Source organism: Cetorhinus maximus, chromosome 5, assembly GCF_964194155.1.
Source record: "Cetorhinus maximus chromosome 5, sCetMax3.hap1.1, whole genome shotgun sequence".
NCBI classification, from domain to species: Eukaryota; Metazoa; Chordata; class Chondrichthyes; order Lamniformes; family Cetorhinidae; genus Cetorhinus; species Cetorhinus maximus.
The window spans coordinates 5577781-5603397 of NC_135883.1; the positions used below are offsets into that span (position 1 = coordinate 5577781).

At 41.1% G+C, this 25617-nt stretch overlaps 1 protein-coding gene across 1 annotated transcript in view; it reads right to left on the bottom strand.

Annotated features, from left to right (window-relative positions):
- The window catches only part of hadhb (hydroxyacyl-CoA dehydrogenase trifunctional multienzyme complex subunit beta), a 39734-nt gene that overhangs the window by 13561 nt on the left and 556 nt on the right, over window positions 1-25617 (bottom strand). The window contains exons 2-9 of the mRNA XM_078541443.1: window positions 23552-23635; window positions 17073-17114; window positions 16845-16941; window positions 15584-15628; window positions 15380-15479; window positions 9341-9428; window positions 8870-9057; window positions 4623-4803 (exon numbers count right to left, since the gene is read on the bottom strand). Coding sequence (XP_078397569.1) covers window positions 4623-4803; window positions 8870-9057; window positions 9341-9428; window positions 15380-15479; window positions 15584-15628; window positions 16845-16941; window positions 17073-17114; window positions 23552-23618 — 808 coding nt within the window. The 5' untranslated portion in view covers window positions 23619-23635. The remainder of the gene's footprint in view (window positions 1-4622; window positions 4804-8869; window positions 9058-9340; window positions 9429-15379; window positions 15480-15583; window positions 15629-16844; window positions 16942-17072; window positions 17115-23551; window positions 23636-25617) is intronic.

A 25617-nucleotide genomic window follows, 5' to 3' on the forward strand; every position in this document is an offset into this window, starting at 1 on the left:
TAAAAGAGGAGGTGGAATTGCACTATTGATCAAGGAGTTAATTACTGCAGTAAGGAGGGATGGTATCTTAGAAGGTTCCTCAAATGAGGCTATATGGGTAGAACTTAAAAACAAAAAAGGGGACAGTCACTTTGCTGGGAACGTACTATAGGTCTCCAAACGGTCAGCGGGAGATAGAGGAGTAAATATGTAGGCAAATCTCAGAGAAGTGTAAAAATAATAGGGTAAGAATGGTAGGGGATTTCAAATTCCCCAATATTAACTGGGATAGTCTTAATGTGAAAGGCTTAGAGGGGGCGGAATTCTTGAAGTGCATCCAGGAGAGCTTTTTGAGGCAGCACGGCAGAAAGTCCTACAAGAAAAGGGGTGGTATACTAGACCTAATCTCAGGGAATGTAGCTGGATAAGTGGTAGAAGCGTCAGTAGGGAAGCATTTTGGGAATAGTGACCATAACTCTAAGATTTAAGGTTGTTATGGAAAAAGACAAAGATGGAGCAGAAATAAAGGTCCTAAATTGGGGGATGGCCGATTTCAATATGATAAAACAGGATCCGGCCAAAGTGGACTGGGAGCAGCTACTTGTAGGAAAATCTACATCAGACCAGTGGGAGTCATTCAAAAAGGAAATAGTGAGAATTCAGGGCCAACATGTTCCTGTAAAAATGAAGAGTAGGACCAACAAGTCCAGGGAACCCTGGGTGTCAAGGGATATAGAGGATTGGATAAGGAAAAAAAAAGGCTTATGGCAGATACAGAGGGCTGAAAACAGCAGAAGCCCTAGAGGAGTATGGAAAGTGTAGAGGGTAGTTAAAAAAGTAATCAGGAGAGCGAAGAGGGGGCATGAAAAAACACTGGTGGGCAAGGTAAAGGAAAATCCCGAGGCATTTTATAAATATATTAAGGGCAAGAGGATAACCAGGGAAAGAGTAGGGCCCATTAGGGACCAAAGTGGCAATCTGTGCCTGGAGCCGGAGGACATAGGTAAAGTTTTAAATTATTACTTTTCATCTGTGTTCACTATGGAGAAGGATGATGTAGGTGCAGAAATCAGGGAGAGGGACTGTGATATACTTGAACAAATTAGCATCGAAAGGGAGGAGGGATTAGCGGTTTTAGCGGACTTAAAAGTGGATAAAACCCCAGGCCCAGATGAGATGTATCCCAGGCTGCTATGTGAGACAAGGGAGGAGATTGCAGGGGCTCTGACATTAATTTTCAAATCCTCTGTGGCCACAGGAGAGGTGCCAGAGGACTGGAGGACAGCAAATGTGGTACGATTATTCAAGAAGGGTAGTAGGGATAAACCAGGTAATTACAGCCCAATGAATCTAACGTCAGTGGTAGGAAATTGTTGGAAAAAATTCAGAGGGACAGGATTAATCTCCACTTGGAGAGGCAGGGATTAATCAGGGATAGTCAGCATAGCTTTGTCAGGGGGAGATCATGTCTAACAAATTTGATTGAATTTTTTGAGGTGACTAGTTGTGTAGATGAGGAAAGTGCAGTTGGTGTTGGCTACATGGGCTTCAGTAAGGCTTTTGACAAAGTCCCGCATGGGAGAATGGTCAAAATGGGATCCAGGGCAATTTGGCAAATTGGATCCAAAATTGGCTTAGCGGCAGGTGCCAGGAGGTGATGGCTGAAGGTTGTTTTTGCGATTGGAAGACTGTGACGAGTGGTGTACCGCAGGGACCGGTGCTAGGACCCTTGCTGTTGTAGTGCACATTAATAATTTAGACGTGAATATAGGAGGTATGATCAGTAAGTTCACAGGTAACACAAAAATTGGTGGTGTCATAAATAGTGAGGAGGAAAGCCTGAGATTACAGGACGATATAGATGGACTGGTAAGATGGGCAGAGCAGTGGCAAATGGAATGTAATCCTGAAAAGTGTGAGATGATGCATTTTGGAAGGACTAACACAGCAAGGGGATACACAATGAACGGTAGGACCCTAGAGTTACAAAAGGACCTTGGTATACATGTACATAGATCCCTGAAGGCAGTAGCAGAGGTAGTTAAGGTGGTTAAGAAGGCATATGGGATACTTGCCTTTATTAGCCGAGGCATAGAATATAAGAGCAGGAAGATTATGTTGGAGCTGTATAAAACGCTAGTTAGGCCACAGCTGGAGAACTGTGTGCAGTTCTGGTTGCCACACTATAGGAAGGATGTGATTGCACCAGAGAGGGTGCAGAGGAGATTCATCAGGATGTTGCCTGGGCTGGAGCGTTTCAGCTATGAAGGGAGACTGGGTAGGCTAGGGTTGTTTTCCTTAGAGCAGAGAAGGCTGAGGGAGGACCTGATAGAGGTATACAAAATTATATGGAACATAGATAAGGGAGACAGGAAGAAACTTTTCCCCTGAGTGGAGGTGTCAATAACCAGGGGCATAGATTTAAGATAAGGGGCAGGAGGTTTAGAGAGGATTTGAGGAAAAGCTTTTTTCCCCCCAGAGGGTTGGTTGGAATCTGGAACACACTGCCTGAGGGGGTGGTAGGGGCAGGGACCTCACAATGTTTAAGTAATATACAGATGAGCACTTGAAACGCCATAGCATACAGGGCCACGGGCTAAGTGCTGGAAAATGGGATTAGAATGGATAGGTGCTTGATGGCCAGCACGGACACGATGGGCCAAAGGGCCTGTTTCTGTGCTGTATGATTCTAGATTCTATATCTCTCAGCTGGCACACACTTTTAGCTATTCAACCATGATAGCCATGTCACCCAAAGAAATTGCACAGCACTGAAACACTTACTTCTTTCTTGCAGGAGAAGATGTGCCTGATAGCAGGAATTAACAGGAGGGGTAGAGGCGAGCCTGCACATTTTAACCCCCATAGAGGAGATCGTGCTAGCCATTATGGGAACAGTAGCTCTGGCATCAAATCGGTGAAATATGACTTCGCAAGCTATGCATGTTATTGATAGTCATTAGATATGCACGCATAAACCCCTTCACAAATATGGTGTCTGCCGCTGTTACCGTTGGAAGTGTATATGTGTGTCACTGACACTTTACATATATTATGAGGCCTTGTAACACCCCTAAAAGGGTGCTATAGAGCCCAATTTCACCATCCAGGAGTTTTTCAGCATAATCTAGTCATTGACATACATTGAAAATGCCTGATAAGTAGGAAATCAGGAACGCCATTAAAAAATAATCTTATTTTAAGGAGGCTGAACTTGTGGGGAATAGATACAGCAAAATACCTTTTCTTAAAAGGGGCATGAGGGATCAAGGGCTGCTCTTTTGAAGCTTGTCGATCAGCAAAAGGTGAAATGGCGAAAGAATCTGTGGTGATTATTTACTTACTATTTTTTTTCTTAAATTAAAACTCTTACCAAGAAAGTGAATTAAGTGTAAGGATAACATTTGATAGCAGGTTATTCAAAACTGTTGTAAATCACTGGTAAAAATAAGTATATAATACAATGTGAAAAAGACACTAATTCATTAGACAGAGTTCAATCATGGATAATTTTATTGCTTAAGGCTTTTAAGTTACAAAAAAAGACTGAGTTTATTTTATTTTAATTTGAGGAAAAATAATGATAGATGGTGAAATGGAGAAATGTCAGTTGAAGAAAATAGTTGGCACGGGTTGAACATTCACGTTACAGGGAGTTATATGAGGAAAGGTCACTGACCTAAAGCGTTTTAACTGTTTCTATATCCACAGATGCTGCCTGGCCTGTTAAGCATCTCCAGCATTTTCTGCTTTAATTTTAGATACTCTAGGGTTTCACGATCAATTTTGGCATAAGGAAATTCATAGAACATTCATGCAAGTAAATAAGTGGTATAGAATTGAAATAGCAAAGGTTTTTGTCATTGGAATTTATATTGTCTCTTTCAAAATTGCATTATACGGCACTTAAGATATCTGCTTATATTCCTATGCACCAGAAAGCCAAAATAGTACAATACAACGAGTAATCTGAAAAATACACTTATCCAAAGCACTGTTTGAACATTGTACACATCGATCATTGTCAGCAGAATGCCTTTAAGAACAGGGGAATTTTCCTGGTATTGTGGTCAACATTAATCTGCAATCAAACCTGAAATATATTTTGCTTTTTATGGGACCCATTACAATTTGGCTGCTGCAATTTCCCACAGTACAACAGTGACTACACTTGAAAAGTACTTCACTGGTTGTAAAGATCTCTGGACTTGTGGAGGTCATGAACAGCACTATTTAATTCAAGTCTTCTTTCGTTCTGTGTGTTCCCCTATTTGCATTTTCAGCTATTTAAATTTAAGCATATATTGTTAGAGACACCTAATAAAACTGATTTCACGGATGGAGATAATTCAAGGGGATTCTCCCTTGGTTCTAATCCATCGTTTGCCACCCCTAGTTGGGCAGTGGTGACGGAAGTTCTTGAACCACAGCAATTCTTGTGGAGATAGCACTCCCAAAACAAAGAGGACTACTCTGAAGGCCAATCAAAATGTGAAAAGACATATTACACTCTTAAAAGTAAAGCTTTTTAAAACTATACACATAGAAGAAAACTAAAGGCAAATGCTTGCCGTTAACAGTATTTGACCAGAGTATGATTTCCAGTTCTATGGTTTGCAAAAGACTTCTGCAAATATAATTACCTGGCACCTTGAATGGGATGACATCTTTAAGTAGCTTCTCAGTCTCTGCTTTCTTAGCCAAAACATGGGAACGTAAAGCAAATTCATCTTGTTCTGCACGTGACACACCAAATGCTGCTGCGAGTCTATCCGCGGAGTGGCCCATAGTCTCACTGGTGGAAAACTCAGCTACAGCCGGGAGCTGGAGAAATGATTATATGACTAAGTTTAGTGTTATATTCTGACTGAAATACATTTACACTATTCTGTCAGTGCCTGCTGCACAAATTAGGATTTGACCTTTAAATAAATGTCAAATTTCCAAAGACAACTTGTAATCTTTACAGCAGCATTAAAAAAAATTCCATCCCTATCCCAAATGCAATAGTTTTTTTTATACCTCACCATCATAATTTTCACCTAATTTTAAAGGAAGGCAAATTGGAAGATGTAAACATTGAGGGTCAACATTCCACTTTTATAAAGAGGTTTAAAAACAGTGCAATGCTTCTGTAGTCAAGCAAATTTAAACAAATTCATATTTGTCTACATCACTGTTCATAATAGCTGCACATTTTACCATTGATGTAAAACACCTTTATACAGGTCTGAGAAACACCTTCTAGGCTTAGGGATTGTGCAATCTCACAACAGGATTATTTTGAGTTTTTCCAAAACAGGTATGGGATAACAGAAAAACAAAGTCAAGCTACACAAATACTTTGCATCCAGCACCTCCTTTGCATTACAACCCTTCTTAATGTAGAGGTGGTGCTGTTCAGATGCTGCAATGGAATCTGCTCTCTCTTTTGCACAACGGAATGGATTCTACGCTACTTAGAGCAATTAAGTAACGGTTGTACATGCACAGTGACATAAAAATTATGAATAGACTATACAGCCTCTTGGCCCTTTTCTGTCGTACCCTAAGTCCATGGTTGAATTTTTACACAAACTCCATTTTCCTGCCCTACTGCTGGGTTGCCTAAGTGCCTAATAATCCCATGATCTCAGTCATGAATACACTCAATGCCTAAGTATCTACAATTCTCTGGAGTAGAGAATTCTAAAGATCCACAACCCTCTTGAGTGAAAAAAAAAGTCTCCTCATCTAAGTCCTAAATAGCTGACTCCCTATCTTGAGATTACGCCCCCATGTTCTAGGTTCTCCAAGCCAGGGGAAACAGCATCTCAGCATTTAATTTAACCTGTTAAGCCTTCTCCGAATTTTATACGTTTCAATGAAATAAACTCACATTCTTCTAAACTTCAGAGAATAGAGGCCATTGAACAGCCTCTCATCCCAAAAATCAATCTAGTGAACCTTTATTGCAACCCCTCCCTAAAGCAAGTATATCTTTTCTTAGGTAAGGAGACAAAACTATACAAAGTATTCCAGATGTGGTCTCACCAAAATCCTACATGATTGCAGCAATATGTCCTTACTCTTGCATTGCATCTTAGTTGTGATAAAGGCTAACATCTTATTTGTTTTCCTAATGGCTTACTGTACCTGCATGCTAACTCTGTGTTTTGTGTACATGGACCCCAAATCGAAATATTTACCAGTCTTTCACCTTACAAAATAAAAAATTCTGCTTTTCCACTCTTTCTACCAAGTGGATAATTTCACACTTCCCCACATTATCTAACATCTGCCACCTTCTTACCAAAACACTTGAGCAGATTACATCCCTCTAAAGCCTCTCTGTCTTCCTCACAGCTTATTTTTGCACATAGCTGTGTATTGTCAACAAACTTTGATTGTAAATAGAGGGGCTGTAAATAGAGGAGCACTAAACCTTTCGGCATTTCACTAGCTACATCCTGTCACCCTGAAAATAGCATATTTATTCCATCCTTCTGTCTGCTAAACAATCCTCAATCCATGCAAATATATTCCTTCCAACTTCATGAGCTACAATTTTCTTTTCATAAAGCCATGTTGATTCTGCCTAATCATACTGTGACTTTCTAAATGCCCTGTTACTCCATCCTCAATAATAGATTCTACTTGAGATCAAGCTAACTGGTTTACAGTTCCTTGTTTTCTCTCTCCCTCCTTACTTGAACAGCACAATTACTTTTGCTACCTTTGTTACAATTGAGATTTAAGATTATGATGTTTTGGAACTGTATCTTTAACAATGCCTGTTCTGCATTCTGCCCAATAGCCCCTGTGTGGTTTGATTGTGAAAGATCAAAAGGCAGCTTAGATTGTTCTACTGAGTAGAAGGTGCAAGATATTTGCACTTGGAGACAATGGAAACAGTTTGCATTTACCATGATTAGATGCTGAGTCCCAGAAAAGTGTTATAAGTATCTGGTTGTAACAGTCATGCTGTAAACTGTCCATTTACTTTTAAGATGAAAGGGAGTTGGGGTCAAGAATAGCTAATTAGCATTTCCACCTGAATGCAAGGTCAATGTGTTTCACATTACCATGGGGAAGGCAGCCCAGGAAGCCATTTTTGAGATCAGGTTACAGGCTTCCCTACAAATCAAGGAATGTCACAGTGAGACAGCAGAGGTTCTGTATGGTCAGCAGAGAGAAAAGGCTGTTTGGCTTTGCAAGCTACCACAGCCAGGTGCGGGTGTGAGACAGTCTCTAGTTGAAGAGATGAACTCTGAAGCCTTCTACGGATTTCAGGAGATTTATTCTGGTATGTCCTGGGGAAGAATCATCGAGACAGGCATTATTATTATTATTATTAGCCTGGCATAGAATATAAGAGCAGGGAGGTTATGCTGGAACTATATAAAACGCTGGTTAGGCCACAGCTAGAGTATTACGTGCAGTTCTGGAATCCACATTATAGGAAGGATGTGATTGCACTAGAGAGAGTGCAGAGGAGATTTACCAGGATGTTGCCTGGGCTGGAGAATTTTAGTTATGAGGGGAGATTGGATCGACTGGGGTTATTTTCCCTGGAGCAGAGGAGATTGAGGGGGGACATGATTGAGGTGTATAAAATTATGAGGGACATAGATAGGGTAGACAGGAAGGAACTTTTCCCCTTGGTGGAGGGATCAATAACCAGTGGTCACAGATTTAAGGTAAGGGGCAGGTGGTTTAGAGGGGATGTGAGGCAGAATTTTTTCACCCAGAGGGTGGTGGGAGTCTGGAACTCACTGCCTGAAAGGGTGACAGAGGCAGAAACCTTCATAACATTTAAGAAGTATTTGAACGTGCACTTGCGATGCATGGCATACAAGGGTATGGGCCTAGTGCTGGAAAATGGGATTAGAATAGTTAGGTAATTGTTTGACCGCAGACTCGGTGGGCTGAAGGGCCTTTTTCTGTGCTGTAAAGCTCTATGACAGGCTTTAATGCTGGTGATGGATTTAAGAAACTCTCCGAAAACTAAGGAAAGCCCCTTGAAACGGTTACTCAAAGTTGCTACTCGGCAAAGTGGGGATACGGGAACCTGTTGGAAGATGGGAGCAACTGTGGACTTTTTGCTCCAAGGACTATAATTCTGTGGAGAATGCAATATATGATAAGTATAATGTTTCTCTCTGTAGTTTAAAGTATAATTTGCCTACAAAAAGAAAATAGTGTTCAGTCAATCATGCTTTTAGTCAATTGTTAGAGTGAAAGTTATAAAATGTGAAATCTTGTCATGTCATTCTTTCAGCCAGTAACTGGAAGTTAGGGTCTCTATTTACAAGTTAGTGGTCTCTACAGAGATCATAACACCGTACAATCTTACAATCCACTGATCTATTTTAGAGTCTAGAATTTTGGATGATCAAAACCAATGCTTCTGCTATCGCTGTAGCCACCTCCTTTAAAACCCTAGGATATGGGCCATCTGATCTAGAGTGTTTGTCAGCTTTTAGTCTCATTAAATGGTATTTTAAAAGCTACAAGCGACTTTCATTCTTGGTTAATTTCACTGTGAAAACTGCATCAATGGTCTGCATAGGCAACCACATAAAGTAACAAGTGTTACGATGAGTAGCAGCCATTTATATCTTCCAATAGCAGCACTAAAGTAGTGTTGGAAAACCACCTCCTGAAATCTGGTCTATCAACAGCTGCACTGTTTTTAATGCCACAGTTATCACAATCTCAGGTGCTGCTATTTATGGAAACTTGATTTCAGGTGTTTCTACATGAGAGAAATAACATTACCAGGTACAACTAGACATAAGCTTTGATATAAACTGAAACAAGCTCAAATGATTTATTTCAATATGGTAACATTTTGAAATCTACAACTGTTCTCTTTCCCACCTAATTTAAGAATGCGTTGTATTAATACCTCAGGAGCAAAATAGTCTGGGCGGATTTTTCCAAGGAGAGATAATCTCTGTCCCATTGTTTTAGCTCTAGTAAGTGATAGTAAAGTCTTCCTCATTTTTCTGCTGTGACGAATTGGAACGTCTGACATGAACTCCACACCACCAGCTATCACTGTTTCACACTGACCAGAGGCAATTAAGCCAACAGCTGCAATACAAATACAACATAAAGATTACTGGAGAAAGTTAAAACTGTTCACAGAAGTTCTATTTCCAAAAAATAAAATCTCAGAAAGCTGGCTCTGTTGTAATCCATACATACCTCAAACATTTTATTCAGGACAGTTGAGAAAACCAAATGATTTATACAAATAGGGTCCCTTCCAAAGAAGCATACAAACAACTTCCAAACTTGTTGAACTTATGACCGCCAGTTAACATTGGTCACCCTTCTAACACTACACTTGATATGCCAAATTCTTTGCACTTGCCTGTGGTCATCGCCTGATTTGAGGAAATGCAAGCCATGGTAACTGTGTGGGATGGAGTTTTATCAGAAAACCCTGCTCCAAGCGCAGCCTGTTAAAACAATAGCAGCAATGAGTAAATGATGGAACAGAAATAAAGCGGCATTTTGCGTCATGATATGAAATGTATCTATTTCAGAAGTCAAATGGATTTAGCTCAGTCCCTGTGACGTTCTTTTTGTGGAGTATTTTGTACTAACAGAGCTACAAAAATGATACATCATAAAGTCTGGGACAGTTAAAGATGTTCTTCAAAAATCTAGAGTTAAGCCACATTATTGGAATAATGCAGAGAAAACTTTGCACTTCCTCAGCAACGCTATATCTGACTTCTTAAATACCACTTAACTTGCAGTTGTGGTTATGTGCGGCCAGTTTTTTCAATGATAGTTAAATTTATTTTTTTTTGCAAGGCCCTGCATGCACAATATTTAAGCCAGAAGGGATATTGACTGTTGTCTTCTTTCTTCAAGTGAATAAAGTCCCAATTTTTCAAAAAGCAGTATTTTGCGGATGCTGGAAATCTGAAAATAAAACATGATGTTGGAAATACTCAGCAGGTTATGGCAGCATCTGTGAAGAGAAACGGAGTTAATGTTTCAGGTCAGTGACAGATGAGAGGTCAATTCTATTCCTCTCTACTGATGCTGCCTTAACTGCTGAGTATTTCCAGCATCTTCTGTTTTTATCCAAATTTTCCAAGCTTTTTTCATAACTATAATCTCTCATTTCTGGTGTAATTCTAGTGAATCTTAGCTGTAGCTTTGCCAAGAGTCTAATATCCTCCATTCCTGTAATAAACTGCCCTGAGCCAATTTCAACCTAACCAGTGCCTCAAAAATTCAATACTAATTCTTTATTTTTATATGCAATTAGCCTGTGCATAAATATTCAAAATTCCTTTCTTCGGCCTTTATAATATCTGAACATCCATATTTAAAGATTTAGGTATTTGCACCACTCAACCTTTCAGTTCTTCCATTTTGGTAGCAGTGATGGATTCTCCAGTCGCTTCGCCAGACGAACGTTCATCAAAAAGAGAGACTAGTTTACCGTCTAGGTTGATGTCATCCTATGTGTGACGTTAGGTCAAGTCTCAATTTGCATAACCGATTGCAAGTACTGCATATGAAGTCAAAGTTGGGACGGATGGACGGCGGCGTTGACTTTGTGCTGCACTCACTTGTCCTAATTGGCCTCCTCAAATGTCAAAATTGCTTGATGACAGAGACTTTTCCATTTGGGTCAGCCAAGGTTGTTTTGTTCCCCCCCACATGTTGGGATCCAGCTTGCAAGCTCTAAGATTGGCTTTCAGATTGTTTGTATTTCTAAGTTTGGCTGTCCTGTGGTGCGGGTTCCTGTGCTCAGCTGGCTGGTAGAGTACTACCTTTGGTATATGGCAATCTTCCATGTGAACCACATGAGCGACCCACGAAGCTGAGCTCTGATGAGCATGCTCTCAATGCCAGGTATGCAGCATTTTGCAAGGACCTCAGTTTTAGGGATTTTGTCCTGCCACCCGATGTTGCAAATAGATCTTAGAATACGAAGCTGGGGTGCATCTAGTTGCTTTGTGTGATGCCTGCAGGTTATCGAGGGTCTCGCAACCATAAAGAAGTGAGTGCCCGGTAGACTTTGATCTTTGTTCTGAGACAAACTCCGTGCTCTTTCCAAAGTCTGTGCGTGAGCCTACCAATCGCTGAGCTTGCTTTTGCCAGGTGATGGCTGATTTTGTTATCCAGCATAGTGTTATTAGAGAGGATACTCCAAAGATAGCAAAACGTCTGTACTGAACAGTGCATGTGTTGTTTATTGAGACTTTGGGGTCTTGGAGTATGTGGCCAGGGGTGGGTTAATACAAGATCTCTGTCTTCTTCAGACTTATTGTCAGGCCAAAATGTTCTGAGGCTAGGGCAATGCAATCAACAAGCAACTGAGTGTTCTCCAGGATATGTGCTAGGAGAGCGCAGTTGTCAGTGAACAAGACTATTAGCAGTATGGTTCTTTTTCCCACCCCCAAATTGTACCAATTCAGATGTTACTGCATTGAACTGCACCTGCTACGTATCTGTCCAAACTACTAACCAGTGTCTTCCTGCAGTCTATTGCATTCTCCCTTAGCTTTTTGCTCCCTCATTTGCTATCAGGACACTTTGCTCGCAATCGTCTTGCGCTTATATTCAAATTATTTGTACAACTAGAAATCAAACTAAGCAGCCAGGCAGACCATTAGCCACATCTCACCAGTCAAAAAGCATCAATTTATCATGATCCTTTTGTTTCTATCTCCCAGCCAATGATGCAACTACATTCTCTTTATGTTTTTATTTCCATAACAACTCTCTCAAGCAACCATATATCAAGTTCATTCTGAAAATCCATATATACATCAATTACATCTCCTTTTTACGATACATTTCTCAAAATATTAAATCAGTTGAGTACAACCTGTCCTTCACAAATTTGCTACCGTTCCTCCTTAGGCCTTTTTAAGTGTTCAAAACATCCATTTTATAGACTGGAGAGTAGCAATTATCCAAATCTGTACTGCTGGTGATTAAGCCTCAGAACACTTCAAAAATTTCAACACATGCTACGCACAACTTTCTGGCCATTATGTTAAACAATTGAAAAATATTGAAATTTTTGAAATGTGCTCTTCACAATGAGGCTACTGGCAGCACAAAAAGTGTTTCCTTCCAAGTCCACCATGGCAGCAGCTCACCACTACTTTCTCAAGGGCAATTAGGGATGGTCAATAAATGCTGGCCTTGTCAGTGGTGCCCACATCCATGAATGAGTTTAACAAAACTAAACAGGAAGGACTAATTAACCAATAGTTTCCTGGTCATCACAATGCACAAAAATGAAAAAAAAAATACTCCATTCGCTAACACTTCCTCATCTTCAGCAGTGATTTCAGCGAAGTTTTCTGAAGAAAGTCAGCGATTGAAAGCTACAAAGACAACCTGTTGAGGATGGCCAAGTGCTCAACTCACCCATAAATTGGGAGGAGAAGGTGGGCACTGATGCAATTTATATTTGTTGGCTACAACATTGCAATATTGCGACCTAAAGGTCATCAAACCATAGCTTCTTTCTGTGCTGTACTATTCTGTTTGGCAGAATCTGTGCCTGTGCCTGAAGGACATTCCAGTCAATCCCACTCCCCTCAGCTCATTCCCCAGATCCCTGCATATTTTTCTCCTTCAAGCATTTATCAAAATCCTTTTCGATAGCTACTACTGAATCTTCAGCCATCACGCTATCAGGCAGTGCGTTCTGAATCCTAAATAGTTGGTGTATTAAAATGCCTTTCCTCATGTTGTCTCTGGTACTTTTGCCAATCATCTTAAATCTATGCCCTCTTGCTACCGACTTTTCAAATGTTGGAAACCATTTCTGCTTATTTGTTCTATTTAAGCCCTTCATGATTTTAAACCCCTCTATCAAATCTCCTGTTAGCTTTCTCTCTTCTAAAGAGAATAACCCTAGCTTTGCTACAACTAAGTCCCATAACTCTGCAAGCAAAAAGAATATGTTCCAGCCTTGCGTTTTTTTAAATTACTTATTAGGGAGCCTCTTGGTCTCCATTGTTTTCGCCATGGCAATGCCTCAGCTAGAGTTGACTTGCCAACCAATCAGCACCTTTTTCTCCTGTAGTATAAATTGTTGTGATTGAATTTTGGCATTCTTGTGTCTGCTCTGACGAGTGCAAGACAAAAAGTTTCAGCAACGTATCTCTATTTCTGGCAATATTCAAATCTCTGCAACTATTCTAATGAATCTCACCTGTACCCTCTCCAAAGCCTTCAAATTCTTCCAAAAATGTATTGTCCAGAATTAGACACAATACTGCAGCTAGGGCCAAACTAGACTTTTATGCAAGCATTACTTCCTGACCTTTGTACTCTACGCATCCAATTATAAAATCTAGGATCCCATATATTAACTGCTTTGTTAATCTATCCTGTCACCTTGAAAGATTTGTTCACAAAGATCCTACCCCACCCCCCACACAAGTGTCTCTCTCTCCTTGCATCTCTTTAAAAATCATACCATTTAACTTGTATTGCCTCACCTCAATCTTCCTACCAAAATGTATCACCTCACATTTTTGTTGAATTTCATCTGGCAAGTGTCTGCCCATTCCATTAGCCCAGATCTTACTGCGTAAGGACACTGGCTGCTTCAGTACCTGAGGAGTTGTGAATGGTACTAAATATTGTGCAACCATCAGCAAACATTCCCATTTCTGACCTTATGATGGAGGAAGGATTCAAATTAGTCCTCCTTCAGATAAATATTTATATTCTAGGTTGCTCCTCATCCTTCATAATTAATCTAAACATAACAATGCTATGACCAGTATTTCTGATATGCTCCCAGACTATGACATTCTCCCCTTGATCCACTTCATTCCCCAGGACTAGATCCAGCAATAACTTCTTCATTGGCAGGAAGCATATGGAGATCAAGAAAATTCTCCTGAAATTCCTCCCTTTCTCTGCCTTTAACACAATCATTGCTTCATTCATTATTGGGGTAGTTAAAGTCTCCCATTACGACTAATCTATGGTTCTTGTATCTCTCGGTAACTTCTTCACAAATCTTCTCTCCCTCCCACTATATGGCAGCCTATAAAATACACTTAGCAGTTCCTTTGTTGGTTTTGAACTTCAATCAAATAGCATCTTAGATTCTTTGATCTCTGAAGGACACTCTCTTTCCAGCACTATAATATTTTCCTTAATGAAAACCGCTACTCCTCCTTCCCTATCTTACCCAAATGCCTTGCACCCAGGAATAATATGCATCCAATCCTCCTCTTTTTTTGAGCTAGCACTCAGTTTTTGCCACGTCATATTCCTATGTGGCTCAATGATCTTATTAACCATACATTGTGCATTTACAGATATGCCTAACATAGAAGTCTTTGTATTTTCTATGATCCCATCTAATTCTGTATTATTTATAATTCTTGTCTTTCCCAGTCCTTGCTTCTACTTTATAAATATTGCATTTTGGTGGCCTAAACCACCACTGAATTAGTTTAAATCCTTGTCTGCAAAGATATGGGTCCCAATTCTGTTCAGGTATAACCTGTCCATCTTAAACAGGTCTCTCCTGCCACTGTTTCCAATGTCCCAGGAATCTGAAGTCCTCCCTCCTGCACTATTACTGTAGCCATATATTAACTTGCCATTTTTCCAGTTTCTACTCTCATTAGTCTGTGGCACTGTGGACTAATCCAGAGATACCTACTTTTGAGGTTCTACATTTAAACTTATTTCTTAGCTCCTTAAACTCTGACTGCAAGACCTTAATTCTTTTCATCCCCATGTTAGTCCACGATTCCTGTCTCTTCCCTTTCCCCTGCAAAATGTTCTGCACACTCTCAGTAAAGTGAAACAGGCCTCCATTGTTAAAAAAGTATTTTTACCCATGTTAAATTCTGTAACTTGTATTCTTGTAATACTTAGACCAAAAAGAAAAGCATCCAGTTAGAGATATAACCATAGCCCACATCCCACAAATTTGAAAAACAAATTTATCACTACTCTTTGCTTTCTGTCTCAAAGTTTTCATTAAAAATCTAGGGGGTTAACTCCCAAAACTACAGAGTATTCTTTTCAATGAAAGCCATCAGCTTGCACTAAGGTCTGGTTTGTTTTGGCATACTTATTCATGACTTACGTACAACTTAAGTAGCAGTAATTGTTGGTATATGAAGTCAGGGTTCTCTGTTACGATCTGTGAACCATGCTGTCATTTAACTAGGTATTGGGCAGAAAGAGGCACATTTTGGATTTGTAGGATACATGGCGTCCACTTACAAGTGTGAATGCTGATATTAAACCAGAGAAAATTTCTAGTATAAAAGTTGTGACAGCAATCTTTTTACATTACTGAGCTGTTAACTGTCGCAAGACATGCAGAATCTTGAGAAAAGAAATAAAAACGAAAATAACAACCACCTTAAACTGTAGAATTCTCACATACCTCTCGAGCAACATTGCTTGTTTTGACCTCCTGAATAACAGTACCAAACACTATATGGTCAACATCTGCTTTTGGAATGCTGGTCCTTGTAAGTAGTCCCCTAAATAAATAAAAATGTTGTCAGTTTCCATAATAAGATTTCAGTATTCCAAAATGGAACACAATGTATATGGAAGAAGTCCAAACATTGATCATCCCACTTACTGTAGTGCTGCTCTGGCCAAATCATGCGGCATCAAATCTGCATATCTACAAGAGCACAGATTCAATATATTATCAACATGTAATTAGGCTTTTAAAAAGAGTTAGATAAAAATCCCATTCTGGTAATAAACAGAATCATACTTAGCACTGAACTATCTATGACTTGAAGATTCAACTTGCCTACTAGCCTGAAGCATTTTTTTTTAGCTCCAGTGAATTGAAAAGTATTATTTTCCTTCTATCAACACTTTCCATTCTTCCAGCACTCCCATTCTTCAATATTATTCTGCAAATCCAGTGTAAATATATTACTGGACTCAACTGTACAAGTACATGCAAACAACGGGCAATCAAGCCACAGCTGCAAATGGAATATACACCCGCATAAATGACTATTCTCAGGAGAAAAAAGGTAAGGAGCGCAAGGCAGAGAAGAAAATCTAAAGATAAATTCCAATACATTCAAAGTCATGACCTGATGGCCCCACAAACAAGCCTTTAGACACTCAGGGCCAGATTTCTGTCTTCGAGACAGGAATCAGGAGGAGTCGGGAATTTTCCCCAACTGCACAATCCCAACTCCATTTTGGCATTGCCCACCTGCTGCATTTTCATCCAGAGGTGGCAGTGCACAGGCTGGAGCCTGCTGCCTCCTGGGGCAGGCCTGAAGCAACAAGGGAGGCGGGCACATGCCAAGACAGATAGGTTCAAAGGTAACTGTAGTAACAGAAGCAGGACAGAGCCCTATGCTCAATCACTGTATTGAAAACATTAAAGCCATTCTAAAGCCTTAAATACATACTTAAAAACATATCATACTGATGGGCTGAATGGCCTCCTTCTGAGCCATAAATGACTCTATGCTACCTAAAAACCTTTTAAACTTACCAGTCACAAAGTTTCTGATTTCAGACTAGGGTTTCTCCATGGTTCACGGCTCCTCTGAGTTGCTGTGAGTCATGTATCTTGCAAAAGCCAGCCCAACTCCAAAAGGTTGTGGTGGTGGGGGGGTTCTGAAATGCTCACTCCAACAACGGAGCCGGCAAGATCGGGAGTACTTTGTGCGGGCTCGCTACCCGCACACTTATCCGACATTGGCAAAAATTGCTGGAGATGGGAATCGGGGCAGGGATCCTGAAACCGGGCCCTGCCCGCCGTTTTTAAGGCCCCCTTTGGTCTCCGTTTCGACACAGGCAGAGGCATGAAAATCCATCCCTAAGTGTGATGTGCAGATTCAAACCACACAACCCTTAATACATACGTGGTACCAGACATCAAGAATGGAATTCGGACACCTTCAACAAGGACAATATTTCTCAACCCTGGTTTTGCTAGAGTTTTCTTACTGGTTGATTGTGCTGTTGGACAGAATTTTAAGACAATGTAAACTTACATCACCAAAACATTTAACAGTCAAAGCCAAGCATCAAATTAACGAGTAAGTAAATGCATGCCAGCGATTAGAAAAATTGGTAAGAAAGCACTGTACCTTGAGGCTGAGTGTGAGATACTGAGCTCAACAAACGTGCATCTAGTTTCAAAAGAATGATATAGTCAGTAAAACTTGCAGCTTATTTGTCTCATTACTGATGTCAGAAGCAACTCATTTACACAGTGCCTTTAACATAATAAAACATCCCAAGACATTTCACAGGAGTATTATAATAAAGCAAAATTAGGCACCATGTCAGATAAGGTGACATTAGAGCAGATGGCAAAAGTTTGGTCAGAGGTAGGGGCCATGAAGCTATTCATGTATATATTATTGGAACATATTTTTCTTTTAGAATGGAGGTTCAGTCTGTAGGTGTGTCTTAATTGGATTAAAGCTTTGATGTGTCCTAGTTTTGATAAGTAAAGGGAGATAGCACATATTTGCATATTTTTGAATAGAGCATTCAAAAAGTGGGGTGAAAACCGACACCTATTTAGCAGACACCAAACCTATGTTTATATTACTAAAAAAATTGGTACTATGAAAGGGGTTTTATTGTTAGAAGAGGCTGGTGATACAATGAGAATTTACATTCAATAGGCGGTGGTAGGTATAACTTCAGCGGTTGTGTGTGTGAAGAGCAGAGTCAATGTAAGCCTACCACTGTGCCTGCAAGGAACCAAAGTGAAGGAACCTCATTTTGAAATTGTAAGGTGAAAAAGCTTTGCCTGGTGTCTGGTTAAGTCTATGGGGCTTCTGTTGCCTTAATGGAGATTAGTTTGGGAGTTTGCTAAAAGTTATGATGGTAGCAATTTGTAGCCATGTGTATATATATTTTAACCTGTTAAATTAAACATTTTATTAATGTAAAACTTTGAGAACTGGTGGTCTGATTCCTGAATTTAGAGTTGCATCTCAAACATAACACTTAAAAGCTATAGGCTATGACAGTTGTTTAAAGTTTCCCTCTGCGATTTTTAAATAACTCAGCTTTGCCAACTGCATCGGCCATAACAATAGGTTTTAAGGCAAGCTTCTTAAAGGGGAAAAGAAAGGTATGAAAGCTGGAAAGGATTGAGGAGGAAATTCTAGAGTTTAGGGATTAGGCAGCTGAATGTAAAAACATAAGAAATAGAAGCAGGAGTGGACCATACAGGAGTGTTCTCTATCATTTTTTCCATCCATGTGCAGAATGAATTTTTATTATGTGCGCTAATGTCAAGGTAATGGTGGATGTGCACCACCAGTAGAAACAAAAAAAAAACCCTATATATAATATATACTTTAAAAAAATTACCACAGGCATGGAAGAAGAAAGAATACCGCCCCCAGCCATTGACACAGTAACATGCTAGTCCACAAATTACCAGATTTGCTGAATTCAATTTTAAATTTACCATAGTGGCATTTGAACTCTCAGCCTCTAGGTTTTAAGTTCAGTACCATAAACACTACACTACCATGCATGAGATGGTCATTTGTTAGTTTTCATATTGTAGCTTGTATTTTAGTCATTTGACAGAAGAAAAGTTGAATTGGTAGTCATGGCTCAAGACATGACAAGGATCTTTTGTTTTAATTTGACAAGCTCAAAATAGAACAAGCTAAGGTGGCTTGCCTTTTGAAATAATAGAAATTCTCTGTGAATTTGGAGAGGGCTTGGCTCTAGTGAACTAGAAGGTGAAGGACAGGGAAAACACACTGTGTCCTTGTAAATTAAGTGAATATTGAAGGGGAAAACTACATCAGGAACTGGAGAAGAGAGCATTGTGCTGAAGAGAGAGTTGTGAAGAGAGAATGGAATTCCAAGAGTGAGAATGACCATTGAGGTAGTTTTGAGGGAAGTAGTGACATTTATTTCACCTACAAGTTTTTTTTAAGATTAAAAATCTATGAATTGCGAAGTGATAAACCAGTTCACTATTTTTAAAGTAAGCTGCCTTTCAGAGTACATAAGAATTGGGGAGAGGTAGTATTTGGAAGTAGGCACCATTTAAAATGTCTCGAGATAACCTAAAAAGAACCTTTGCATTATTATTTGGAGATCTGAGCGAGAAATCCAAAACTTTTCACAAACTCCTTAGAAAATCCTGTGTATTTTTAATGTGTCGAAGGCCTTTGGGATTAATCTTCCTTTTATAATTATACAAAACCAGCTGCAGTACAATGGTTAGATCAGTGGTATTAGCTGGCCCAAAAATCCTCTTACTAACTTTTAATAACTTACTAACTCCTTTGACTTATCTCCTTGCTCACCACTTTCCACCTCGCTGCATCTCTTGATCGCTGCTTTCCTCTCCAACCCTTCCACTTCCCGCCTCTCTCCCCGACCATGTCTGCCACTTTCCTCCCACTTGCCGGATCCCTCCCTGATCCTTCCACTTACCACCTTGCCCTCACAAACCATCGCTGTGATCGAGGCCTCAGCATTCGGCGTTGAGAGGGAGTGAAAGGGGCTGTGATTTGGAGGGTTGGGGAGGGAAGCAGTGAGCAAAAGAGTGGGCCACAGGAAAAGACAAGTGCTGACATAGCTTCAGGCTCCAGGAACTGACGAGAGTGAATCTTTGCTGTTAATTCCACCTGATTAATCATGCCAGGCTCATCTTTTGCCCATTACTTTCCTGTCGTGGAGCTCGTCTTTGCTCATGGACTAGCGTGGCAGTAAAACATCAGGATGTGCACAATTGCAATAATTAAGTTCATGGCATTTGATTGGCTGTTGCGTAGTCACCCAGGCGCACACCTTAGAGGGAACACCGCCATATTGTAAGTCAAGCCTGCTCAGCCATTCAATACGATCATGGCTGACCTTAGGCTCAATTCAATTTTCCCACTTACTCCAGATCCCTCGATTCCCTGAGACACCAAAAATTCTGAAAATCTCAGCCTTAAATATAATCAACATACAGCATCAAAAACCCTCTGCAGTTGAGAATTCCAAAGACACAACTCTTCGAACAAAGAAATTTCTCCTCATCTCAGTCCTAAATGATCATCCTGTTATCCTGAGATTGTGCAATGTTCTAGATTCCTCAGCCAGCAGAAAACAAACTTTCAGCATCTACCCTGTCAAACCCTTTCAGAACCTTGTATGTTTCAATGAGATTACCTCTCATTCTTCTAAGCTCCCGAGAGTGTAGATCCAATTTACTCAGCCTCGCATTTCGGAAACCCCTCTCATCCAGGGACCAATCTAGCGGAACTTCGTTGTCTCCAATGAAATAGCCTCCCTTAAATACGGAGACCAAAACTCCACACAGTTTTCCAGGTGTGGTCTCACCAAACCCCTGGACAATTGTACCAAGACTTCTTTATTCTTCATACTCCAATCCCCTTGCAACAAAGACCAACATGCCATTTGCCTTCCTAATTGCTTGCTGTACCTCCATGCTAACTCTTGTACAAGTACACTCTAGTGTCTCTGAATATCAATATTTACAACTTTCACGCCTTTTAAAAAATATTCTGGTTTACCTTTCTTACGACCAAAGTGAATAAGTTCATTCTTACCACATTATACTCCATCTGCTATCTTGCTGCCCTCCCATTTAACCTGTCTAACTAGCAGCACTCCAACTTGAAAAAAGCCCCATTTATCCCTACTCCTTGCTTCCTGTTAATCCATCCTCTGTCCATGCTAATATATTACAACTCCAAGAGCCCTTATCTTGCCGATTAACCTTCTCAAATGCCTTTTGGAAATCTAAGTATATCACATCCATTTTCCCTTTCGTAGATCCACATCGCCTTTATCTGATCATACGATCCTTTTCAGAGTGCATTGTTGGGGTTTCCGGCACTTTCCCAATGACTGATGTCAGGTTAACTGGCCTGTAGTTCCCTGTTTCTCACTCCCTCCTTTCTTGAAAGCAGTGTCACATTTGCCAACTTCCAATTTGCTGTTTCCAATTCCAATTCCAGAATCTAGGAAATTTTTGGAAAATCATAGCCAGCACATCCACTGTCCCTGCAACTATCTTTTTTGGAACCCTAGGACGTAGGCCATCAGTTCTTGAGAGTTTGTCAGATTTTAGTCCCTTAAGTTTCTCCGGTACTTTTACTCTACTGATATTTATTATCTTCATTTCCTCACTTTTTAGCTCCTAGGTTAACCTCTACTTCTGGCACATAACATGTCTCCTACTGTGAAGACAGGCAAAATATTTGTTCAAAATCTCTATTTCCTCATTCCCTATGATAATATCTCTGCTTCTCAGGGATCAACATTTACTTTAGCTACTCACTTCCTTTTTCTATATTTGTATTATAATCTACTTATAAATAAATTACTGGCTAGTTTACTCTCATATTCGATTCTTTCCCTTATCATCTTTTTGATGGCCCTTTGCTGGTTTCTAAAACATTCCCAATGCTCAGACTTACTAATATTCTTTGCAACATTATAAATCTCTTCTTGTTGTTAATACTTTCCTCAACTTTCTTAGCAAGCTACAGATGGATCTTTCTTGCCGAGTTCTTTTCCAATGGAATATATTTTATTGAACATTTTGAATTGTTTCTTTAAATGCTTCCCACTGTTTATTTACCGCCATACCTTTTAGTCTATGTACCCAAGCAACCTTAACCAGCTCTCCTCTCATACCTATGTTATTGGCTTTAAGTTTAAGATTATTGCTTGTGATTGAAGTATACTGTTTTCAAATTTAACATGGAATGATCACTATTTCCCAACTGATCGTTTATGATGAGATTACTAATTGACCCTGCCTCAATATACAATACTGGATCTAAAGTAGCTTTAACCTTAATTGGTTCCACAACGTATTGCTCGAAGAAAAAGCATTCTTCAAGCTGAAGGCAGGACCATCAATGGCAGAGCGATTAAAAGCAGCAATGCAGGAGCCAGAACTAGATGAGTGCAGGTAGCTCGTACAGTTGTGGGGAGGGAGTAGATTACAGTGAAAAGGAGGGGCGAGGTATATGGAGTTATTTGTAAACAAAGGTGAGAATTTAAAAATTGAGGCGTTGTTTAGCCAAGAGGCAGTGTAGGTCAGCGAGCACAGGGGTAATGGGTAAACAGAACTTGTTGCAAGTTAGGACATGTGCAGCGGGGAATGGGATAACCTCAAGTTTATGGAGGGTAGAATATGGGAGGCCACCAACATGTACATTGAAATAGTCAAAACCAGAGTTAATAAAGGTATGGATGAGGGTTTCAGCAGCAGAAGAGATGAGGCAGAGACAAAATCAGACAATGTTAAAGAGAGGGAAATAGGTGGTCTTAGTGTTGACATGGATATGTGGTTGAAAGCTCATCTTGGGATCAAAAATGACACCAGGCTGTGAACAGTTTGGTTTGGTCTCAGACTGTTACCAGGGAGAGGGATGAAATTGGTGGCTAGGGAATGGAGTTTGGAGCAGGGGCCAAAGATAATGGCTTCAGCCTTCCCAAATATCTAATTGCAGGATATCTCCAAATGTAAAAATAAAAAACCCATGGCATGAAACATTGTTGTAGTTTTAAATGAGTAAAGAAATTGGTAATTTCAAGAGGTACTTCAAGATACACACTTAATGCCCTTATAAATCTTTGTATTCTGATGATTTTCAACTCTCAGACTAAAAGAAGTAAATCTTAATTTCAGGGAAGTAGTAATAAGATTATCAAGTATTGTCACACAGCTTTGCAATGATTTCCCTAAACTTTACATAGTAGATGCGACAAGAAACAAACGTACATGAAAGATTTGTATGAAAATGTGAAAATACACAATATGTAATGGTAGTACATTACCCCATTTTATCCCAGACAGCACGATTACAATCAGCATGATCTGGGGGCAGGGGGAGAAACAACTGTTCCCACATCTTAATCATGTCACTCAGCCATTTACTTAGAGATCTACTAGATAAAAAAGGAATAATTTTCGTTCTTTATGCTCTTCCTCAAATAGCAAGGCACCTAACGCCTCCCCAAACAGCACAGCTAAGAATGGAAACTCGGCAGTGCGAGAGAAGGTGAACATGCATTCTCCCATTCGATGGTTTCTTACATTTGTGCTCCAGCAGGTGCCACCACTGACAATACCAGATATTAAAACAATAGAGGTTACTGAATGACGTGAAGTACTGGTACTGAAGATACAAAATCATCCCATGTAGGAAGGGTTTCTACAAACTGTGAAAATACTTGTAGAGATCCAATTGCAATATGTTGCATTGGTTTTAAATATAAGTGTATTCCCCCAAAATATATGAATTTTTGACTCTTCCCCCACCCCCCCATCCCATTTTTATCAAACTACCCTCAATTTGATCTGGGTAAGATGAGATTGTGGTTTATCGGCATTCTCACCAAATATGGGAGAGCAAATGCCTTTCAAAACCACTCATATCTTCCTCGCTCCACAGTATGTAATTTTGGAAGGAATTATGTCCACCTGGATGGGTCACAATGGTGGAACCTCAGTACCCCAAAAAAGCCAGCAGGGGATGGCATTTAAATCTCATAGTTCAAAAACTATTTTGTGGAAATAAAGAACATTCCAAAATAGTACTGTACACATACTTACTTAACTTTGCAGCCCACGACACACTGGTTGGGACATTTCTGAACGCGTGAACCAGCATGGAAGCCATGATTTAAAGGTTAATTTCTATTAAAAGAAAGCAAGTTTTAATCATGACAGATGCTCAACAACAATCTAAAGATGTCTATTTATTTTTTCCCACTAGGAGTAATTTGCACAAGCAAATTTCAGGACACATGATGTCTGGCTATGGAGACAGTGACTGGCATGATGACCAAGCAACACAGAAAGGGCAATGCCACAGTTTTAAAAACTCATGGTTTCATCTTCACTAGGAATGCTATAACCCAAAGATGCAATTAATATCTCAGTCCTGAGACTGACCCAAATGTTTTTAAATTACACTGCTATGATGTGTTCCCAACATACAACACAAAAGTCTAAAGAAAAGCTCCATGTGGACTTTATAGAGTTACTTAACCACCAACATGATCAGAATTGTTTTAGTGAAAGTGAACCAGTTTCTTGCAATCAAATTCTTACCTGGGTAGAAAACAAAAAAAAAATGATAAAACTGTCTCAGTAAAAACAAACATAGCAATGACAACGTCACAGCCTTGTAATGGACACCTCATGAGTGAAAACATTTATCACCATTCGTCATGACACAATCCTCTTATATAGGCAAAAATAAGCAACATCACACTCGCGTCACATGAAAACCAGGTAGAGAGAGACCAGACAGAGATGGGCTTTGAAGTTCTCACCTGCTCCTTAATGTGTACTGTGGCAACCAGGCAGAAACTTTACCATTTGCAAACAACGATAAAGCAGAAAACTTCCACCCGCAAAAAAATAAACTAATGACTAATAAATATAATAGACTACGCTGCCTGGGCTTAGAGGGCCAATGTACCAAGGGTCAAGGCTGCAAGGTACAGTTTGGACACCCTTGGGTGACATCACGATAAATTAACTTATGGAACAATGTAACTTACATGAACAGGTTTACCGCTATCCCAATTATTAGCGGGTTATTTGCAATAGGGGGAATGTTGCAATACGTAATCGATTAAAAAGCCTTGCTGAAAAGGTTTCCAAGCTGAGCGCAGCACTGTAATTTAACAGAGCACAGTGACTTCCTCTGTAAGTTCTGTCAAAAACAAGACTTCAACAGGGACAGGGCACGTAAACCTAACTCGGATTGACAGTGAGTCCATAACGTTGAGTCACTGCTGAAAGCAGCGGTGTAAACACTGCCGATCACAGGCACCAAGTGCGGCACAGCCAGAGACAGCAACCGGCGCAACAAACACTTCAAAACCTGCAGCGTCCACAGACCTGCCCTCCCTCCACTGACACACACACACCCCATCCAGGGACACAGGAGCGGGGGGAGCGGGGAAGCAGGGGGAGCAGGGGGGAGCGGGGCAGTAGGGGGGGGGCAGTAGGGGGGGAGCAGGGGGGGGAGCGGGGGGGAGCAGGGGGGGGGGGAGCGGGGGGGAGCAGGGGGGGGGGAGCGGGGGGGAGCAGGGGGGGGGGAGCGGGGGGGAGCAGGGGGGGGGAGCGGGGGGGAGCAGGGGGGGGGAGCGGGGGGGAGCAGGGGGGGGAGCAGGGGGGGGAGCGGGGGAGGGAGCGGGGGAGCAGGGTGGGGGAGCGGGGCAGCAGGGGGAGTGGGGGGAGTAGGGGGGAGTAGGGGGAGTAGGGGGGAGTGGGGGGGAGTGGGGGGAGTAGGGGGGAGTGGGGGGAGTAGGGGGGAGTGGGGGGAGTAGGGGGGAGTGGGGGGAGTAGGGGGGAGCGGGGCAGCAGGGGGAGTGGGGGGAGTAGGGGGGAGCGGGGCAGCAGGGGGAGTGGGGGGAGTAGGGGGGAGCGGGGCAGCAGGGGGAGTGGGGGGAGTAGGGGGAGTGGGGGGAGCGGGGGGGAGTAGGGGGGAGCGGGGGAGTGGGGGGAGTAGGGGGGAGCGGGGCAGCAGGGGGAGTGGGGGGAGTAGGGGGGAGCGGGGCAGCAGGGGGAGTGGGGGGAGTAGGGGGGAGCGGGGCAGCAGGGGGAGTGGGGGGAGTAGGGGGAGTGGGGGGAGCGGGGGGGAGTGGGGGGAGTGGGGGGAGTAG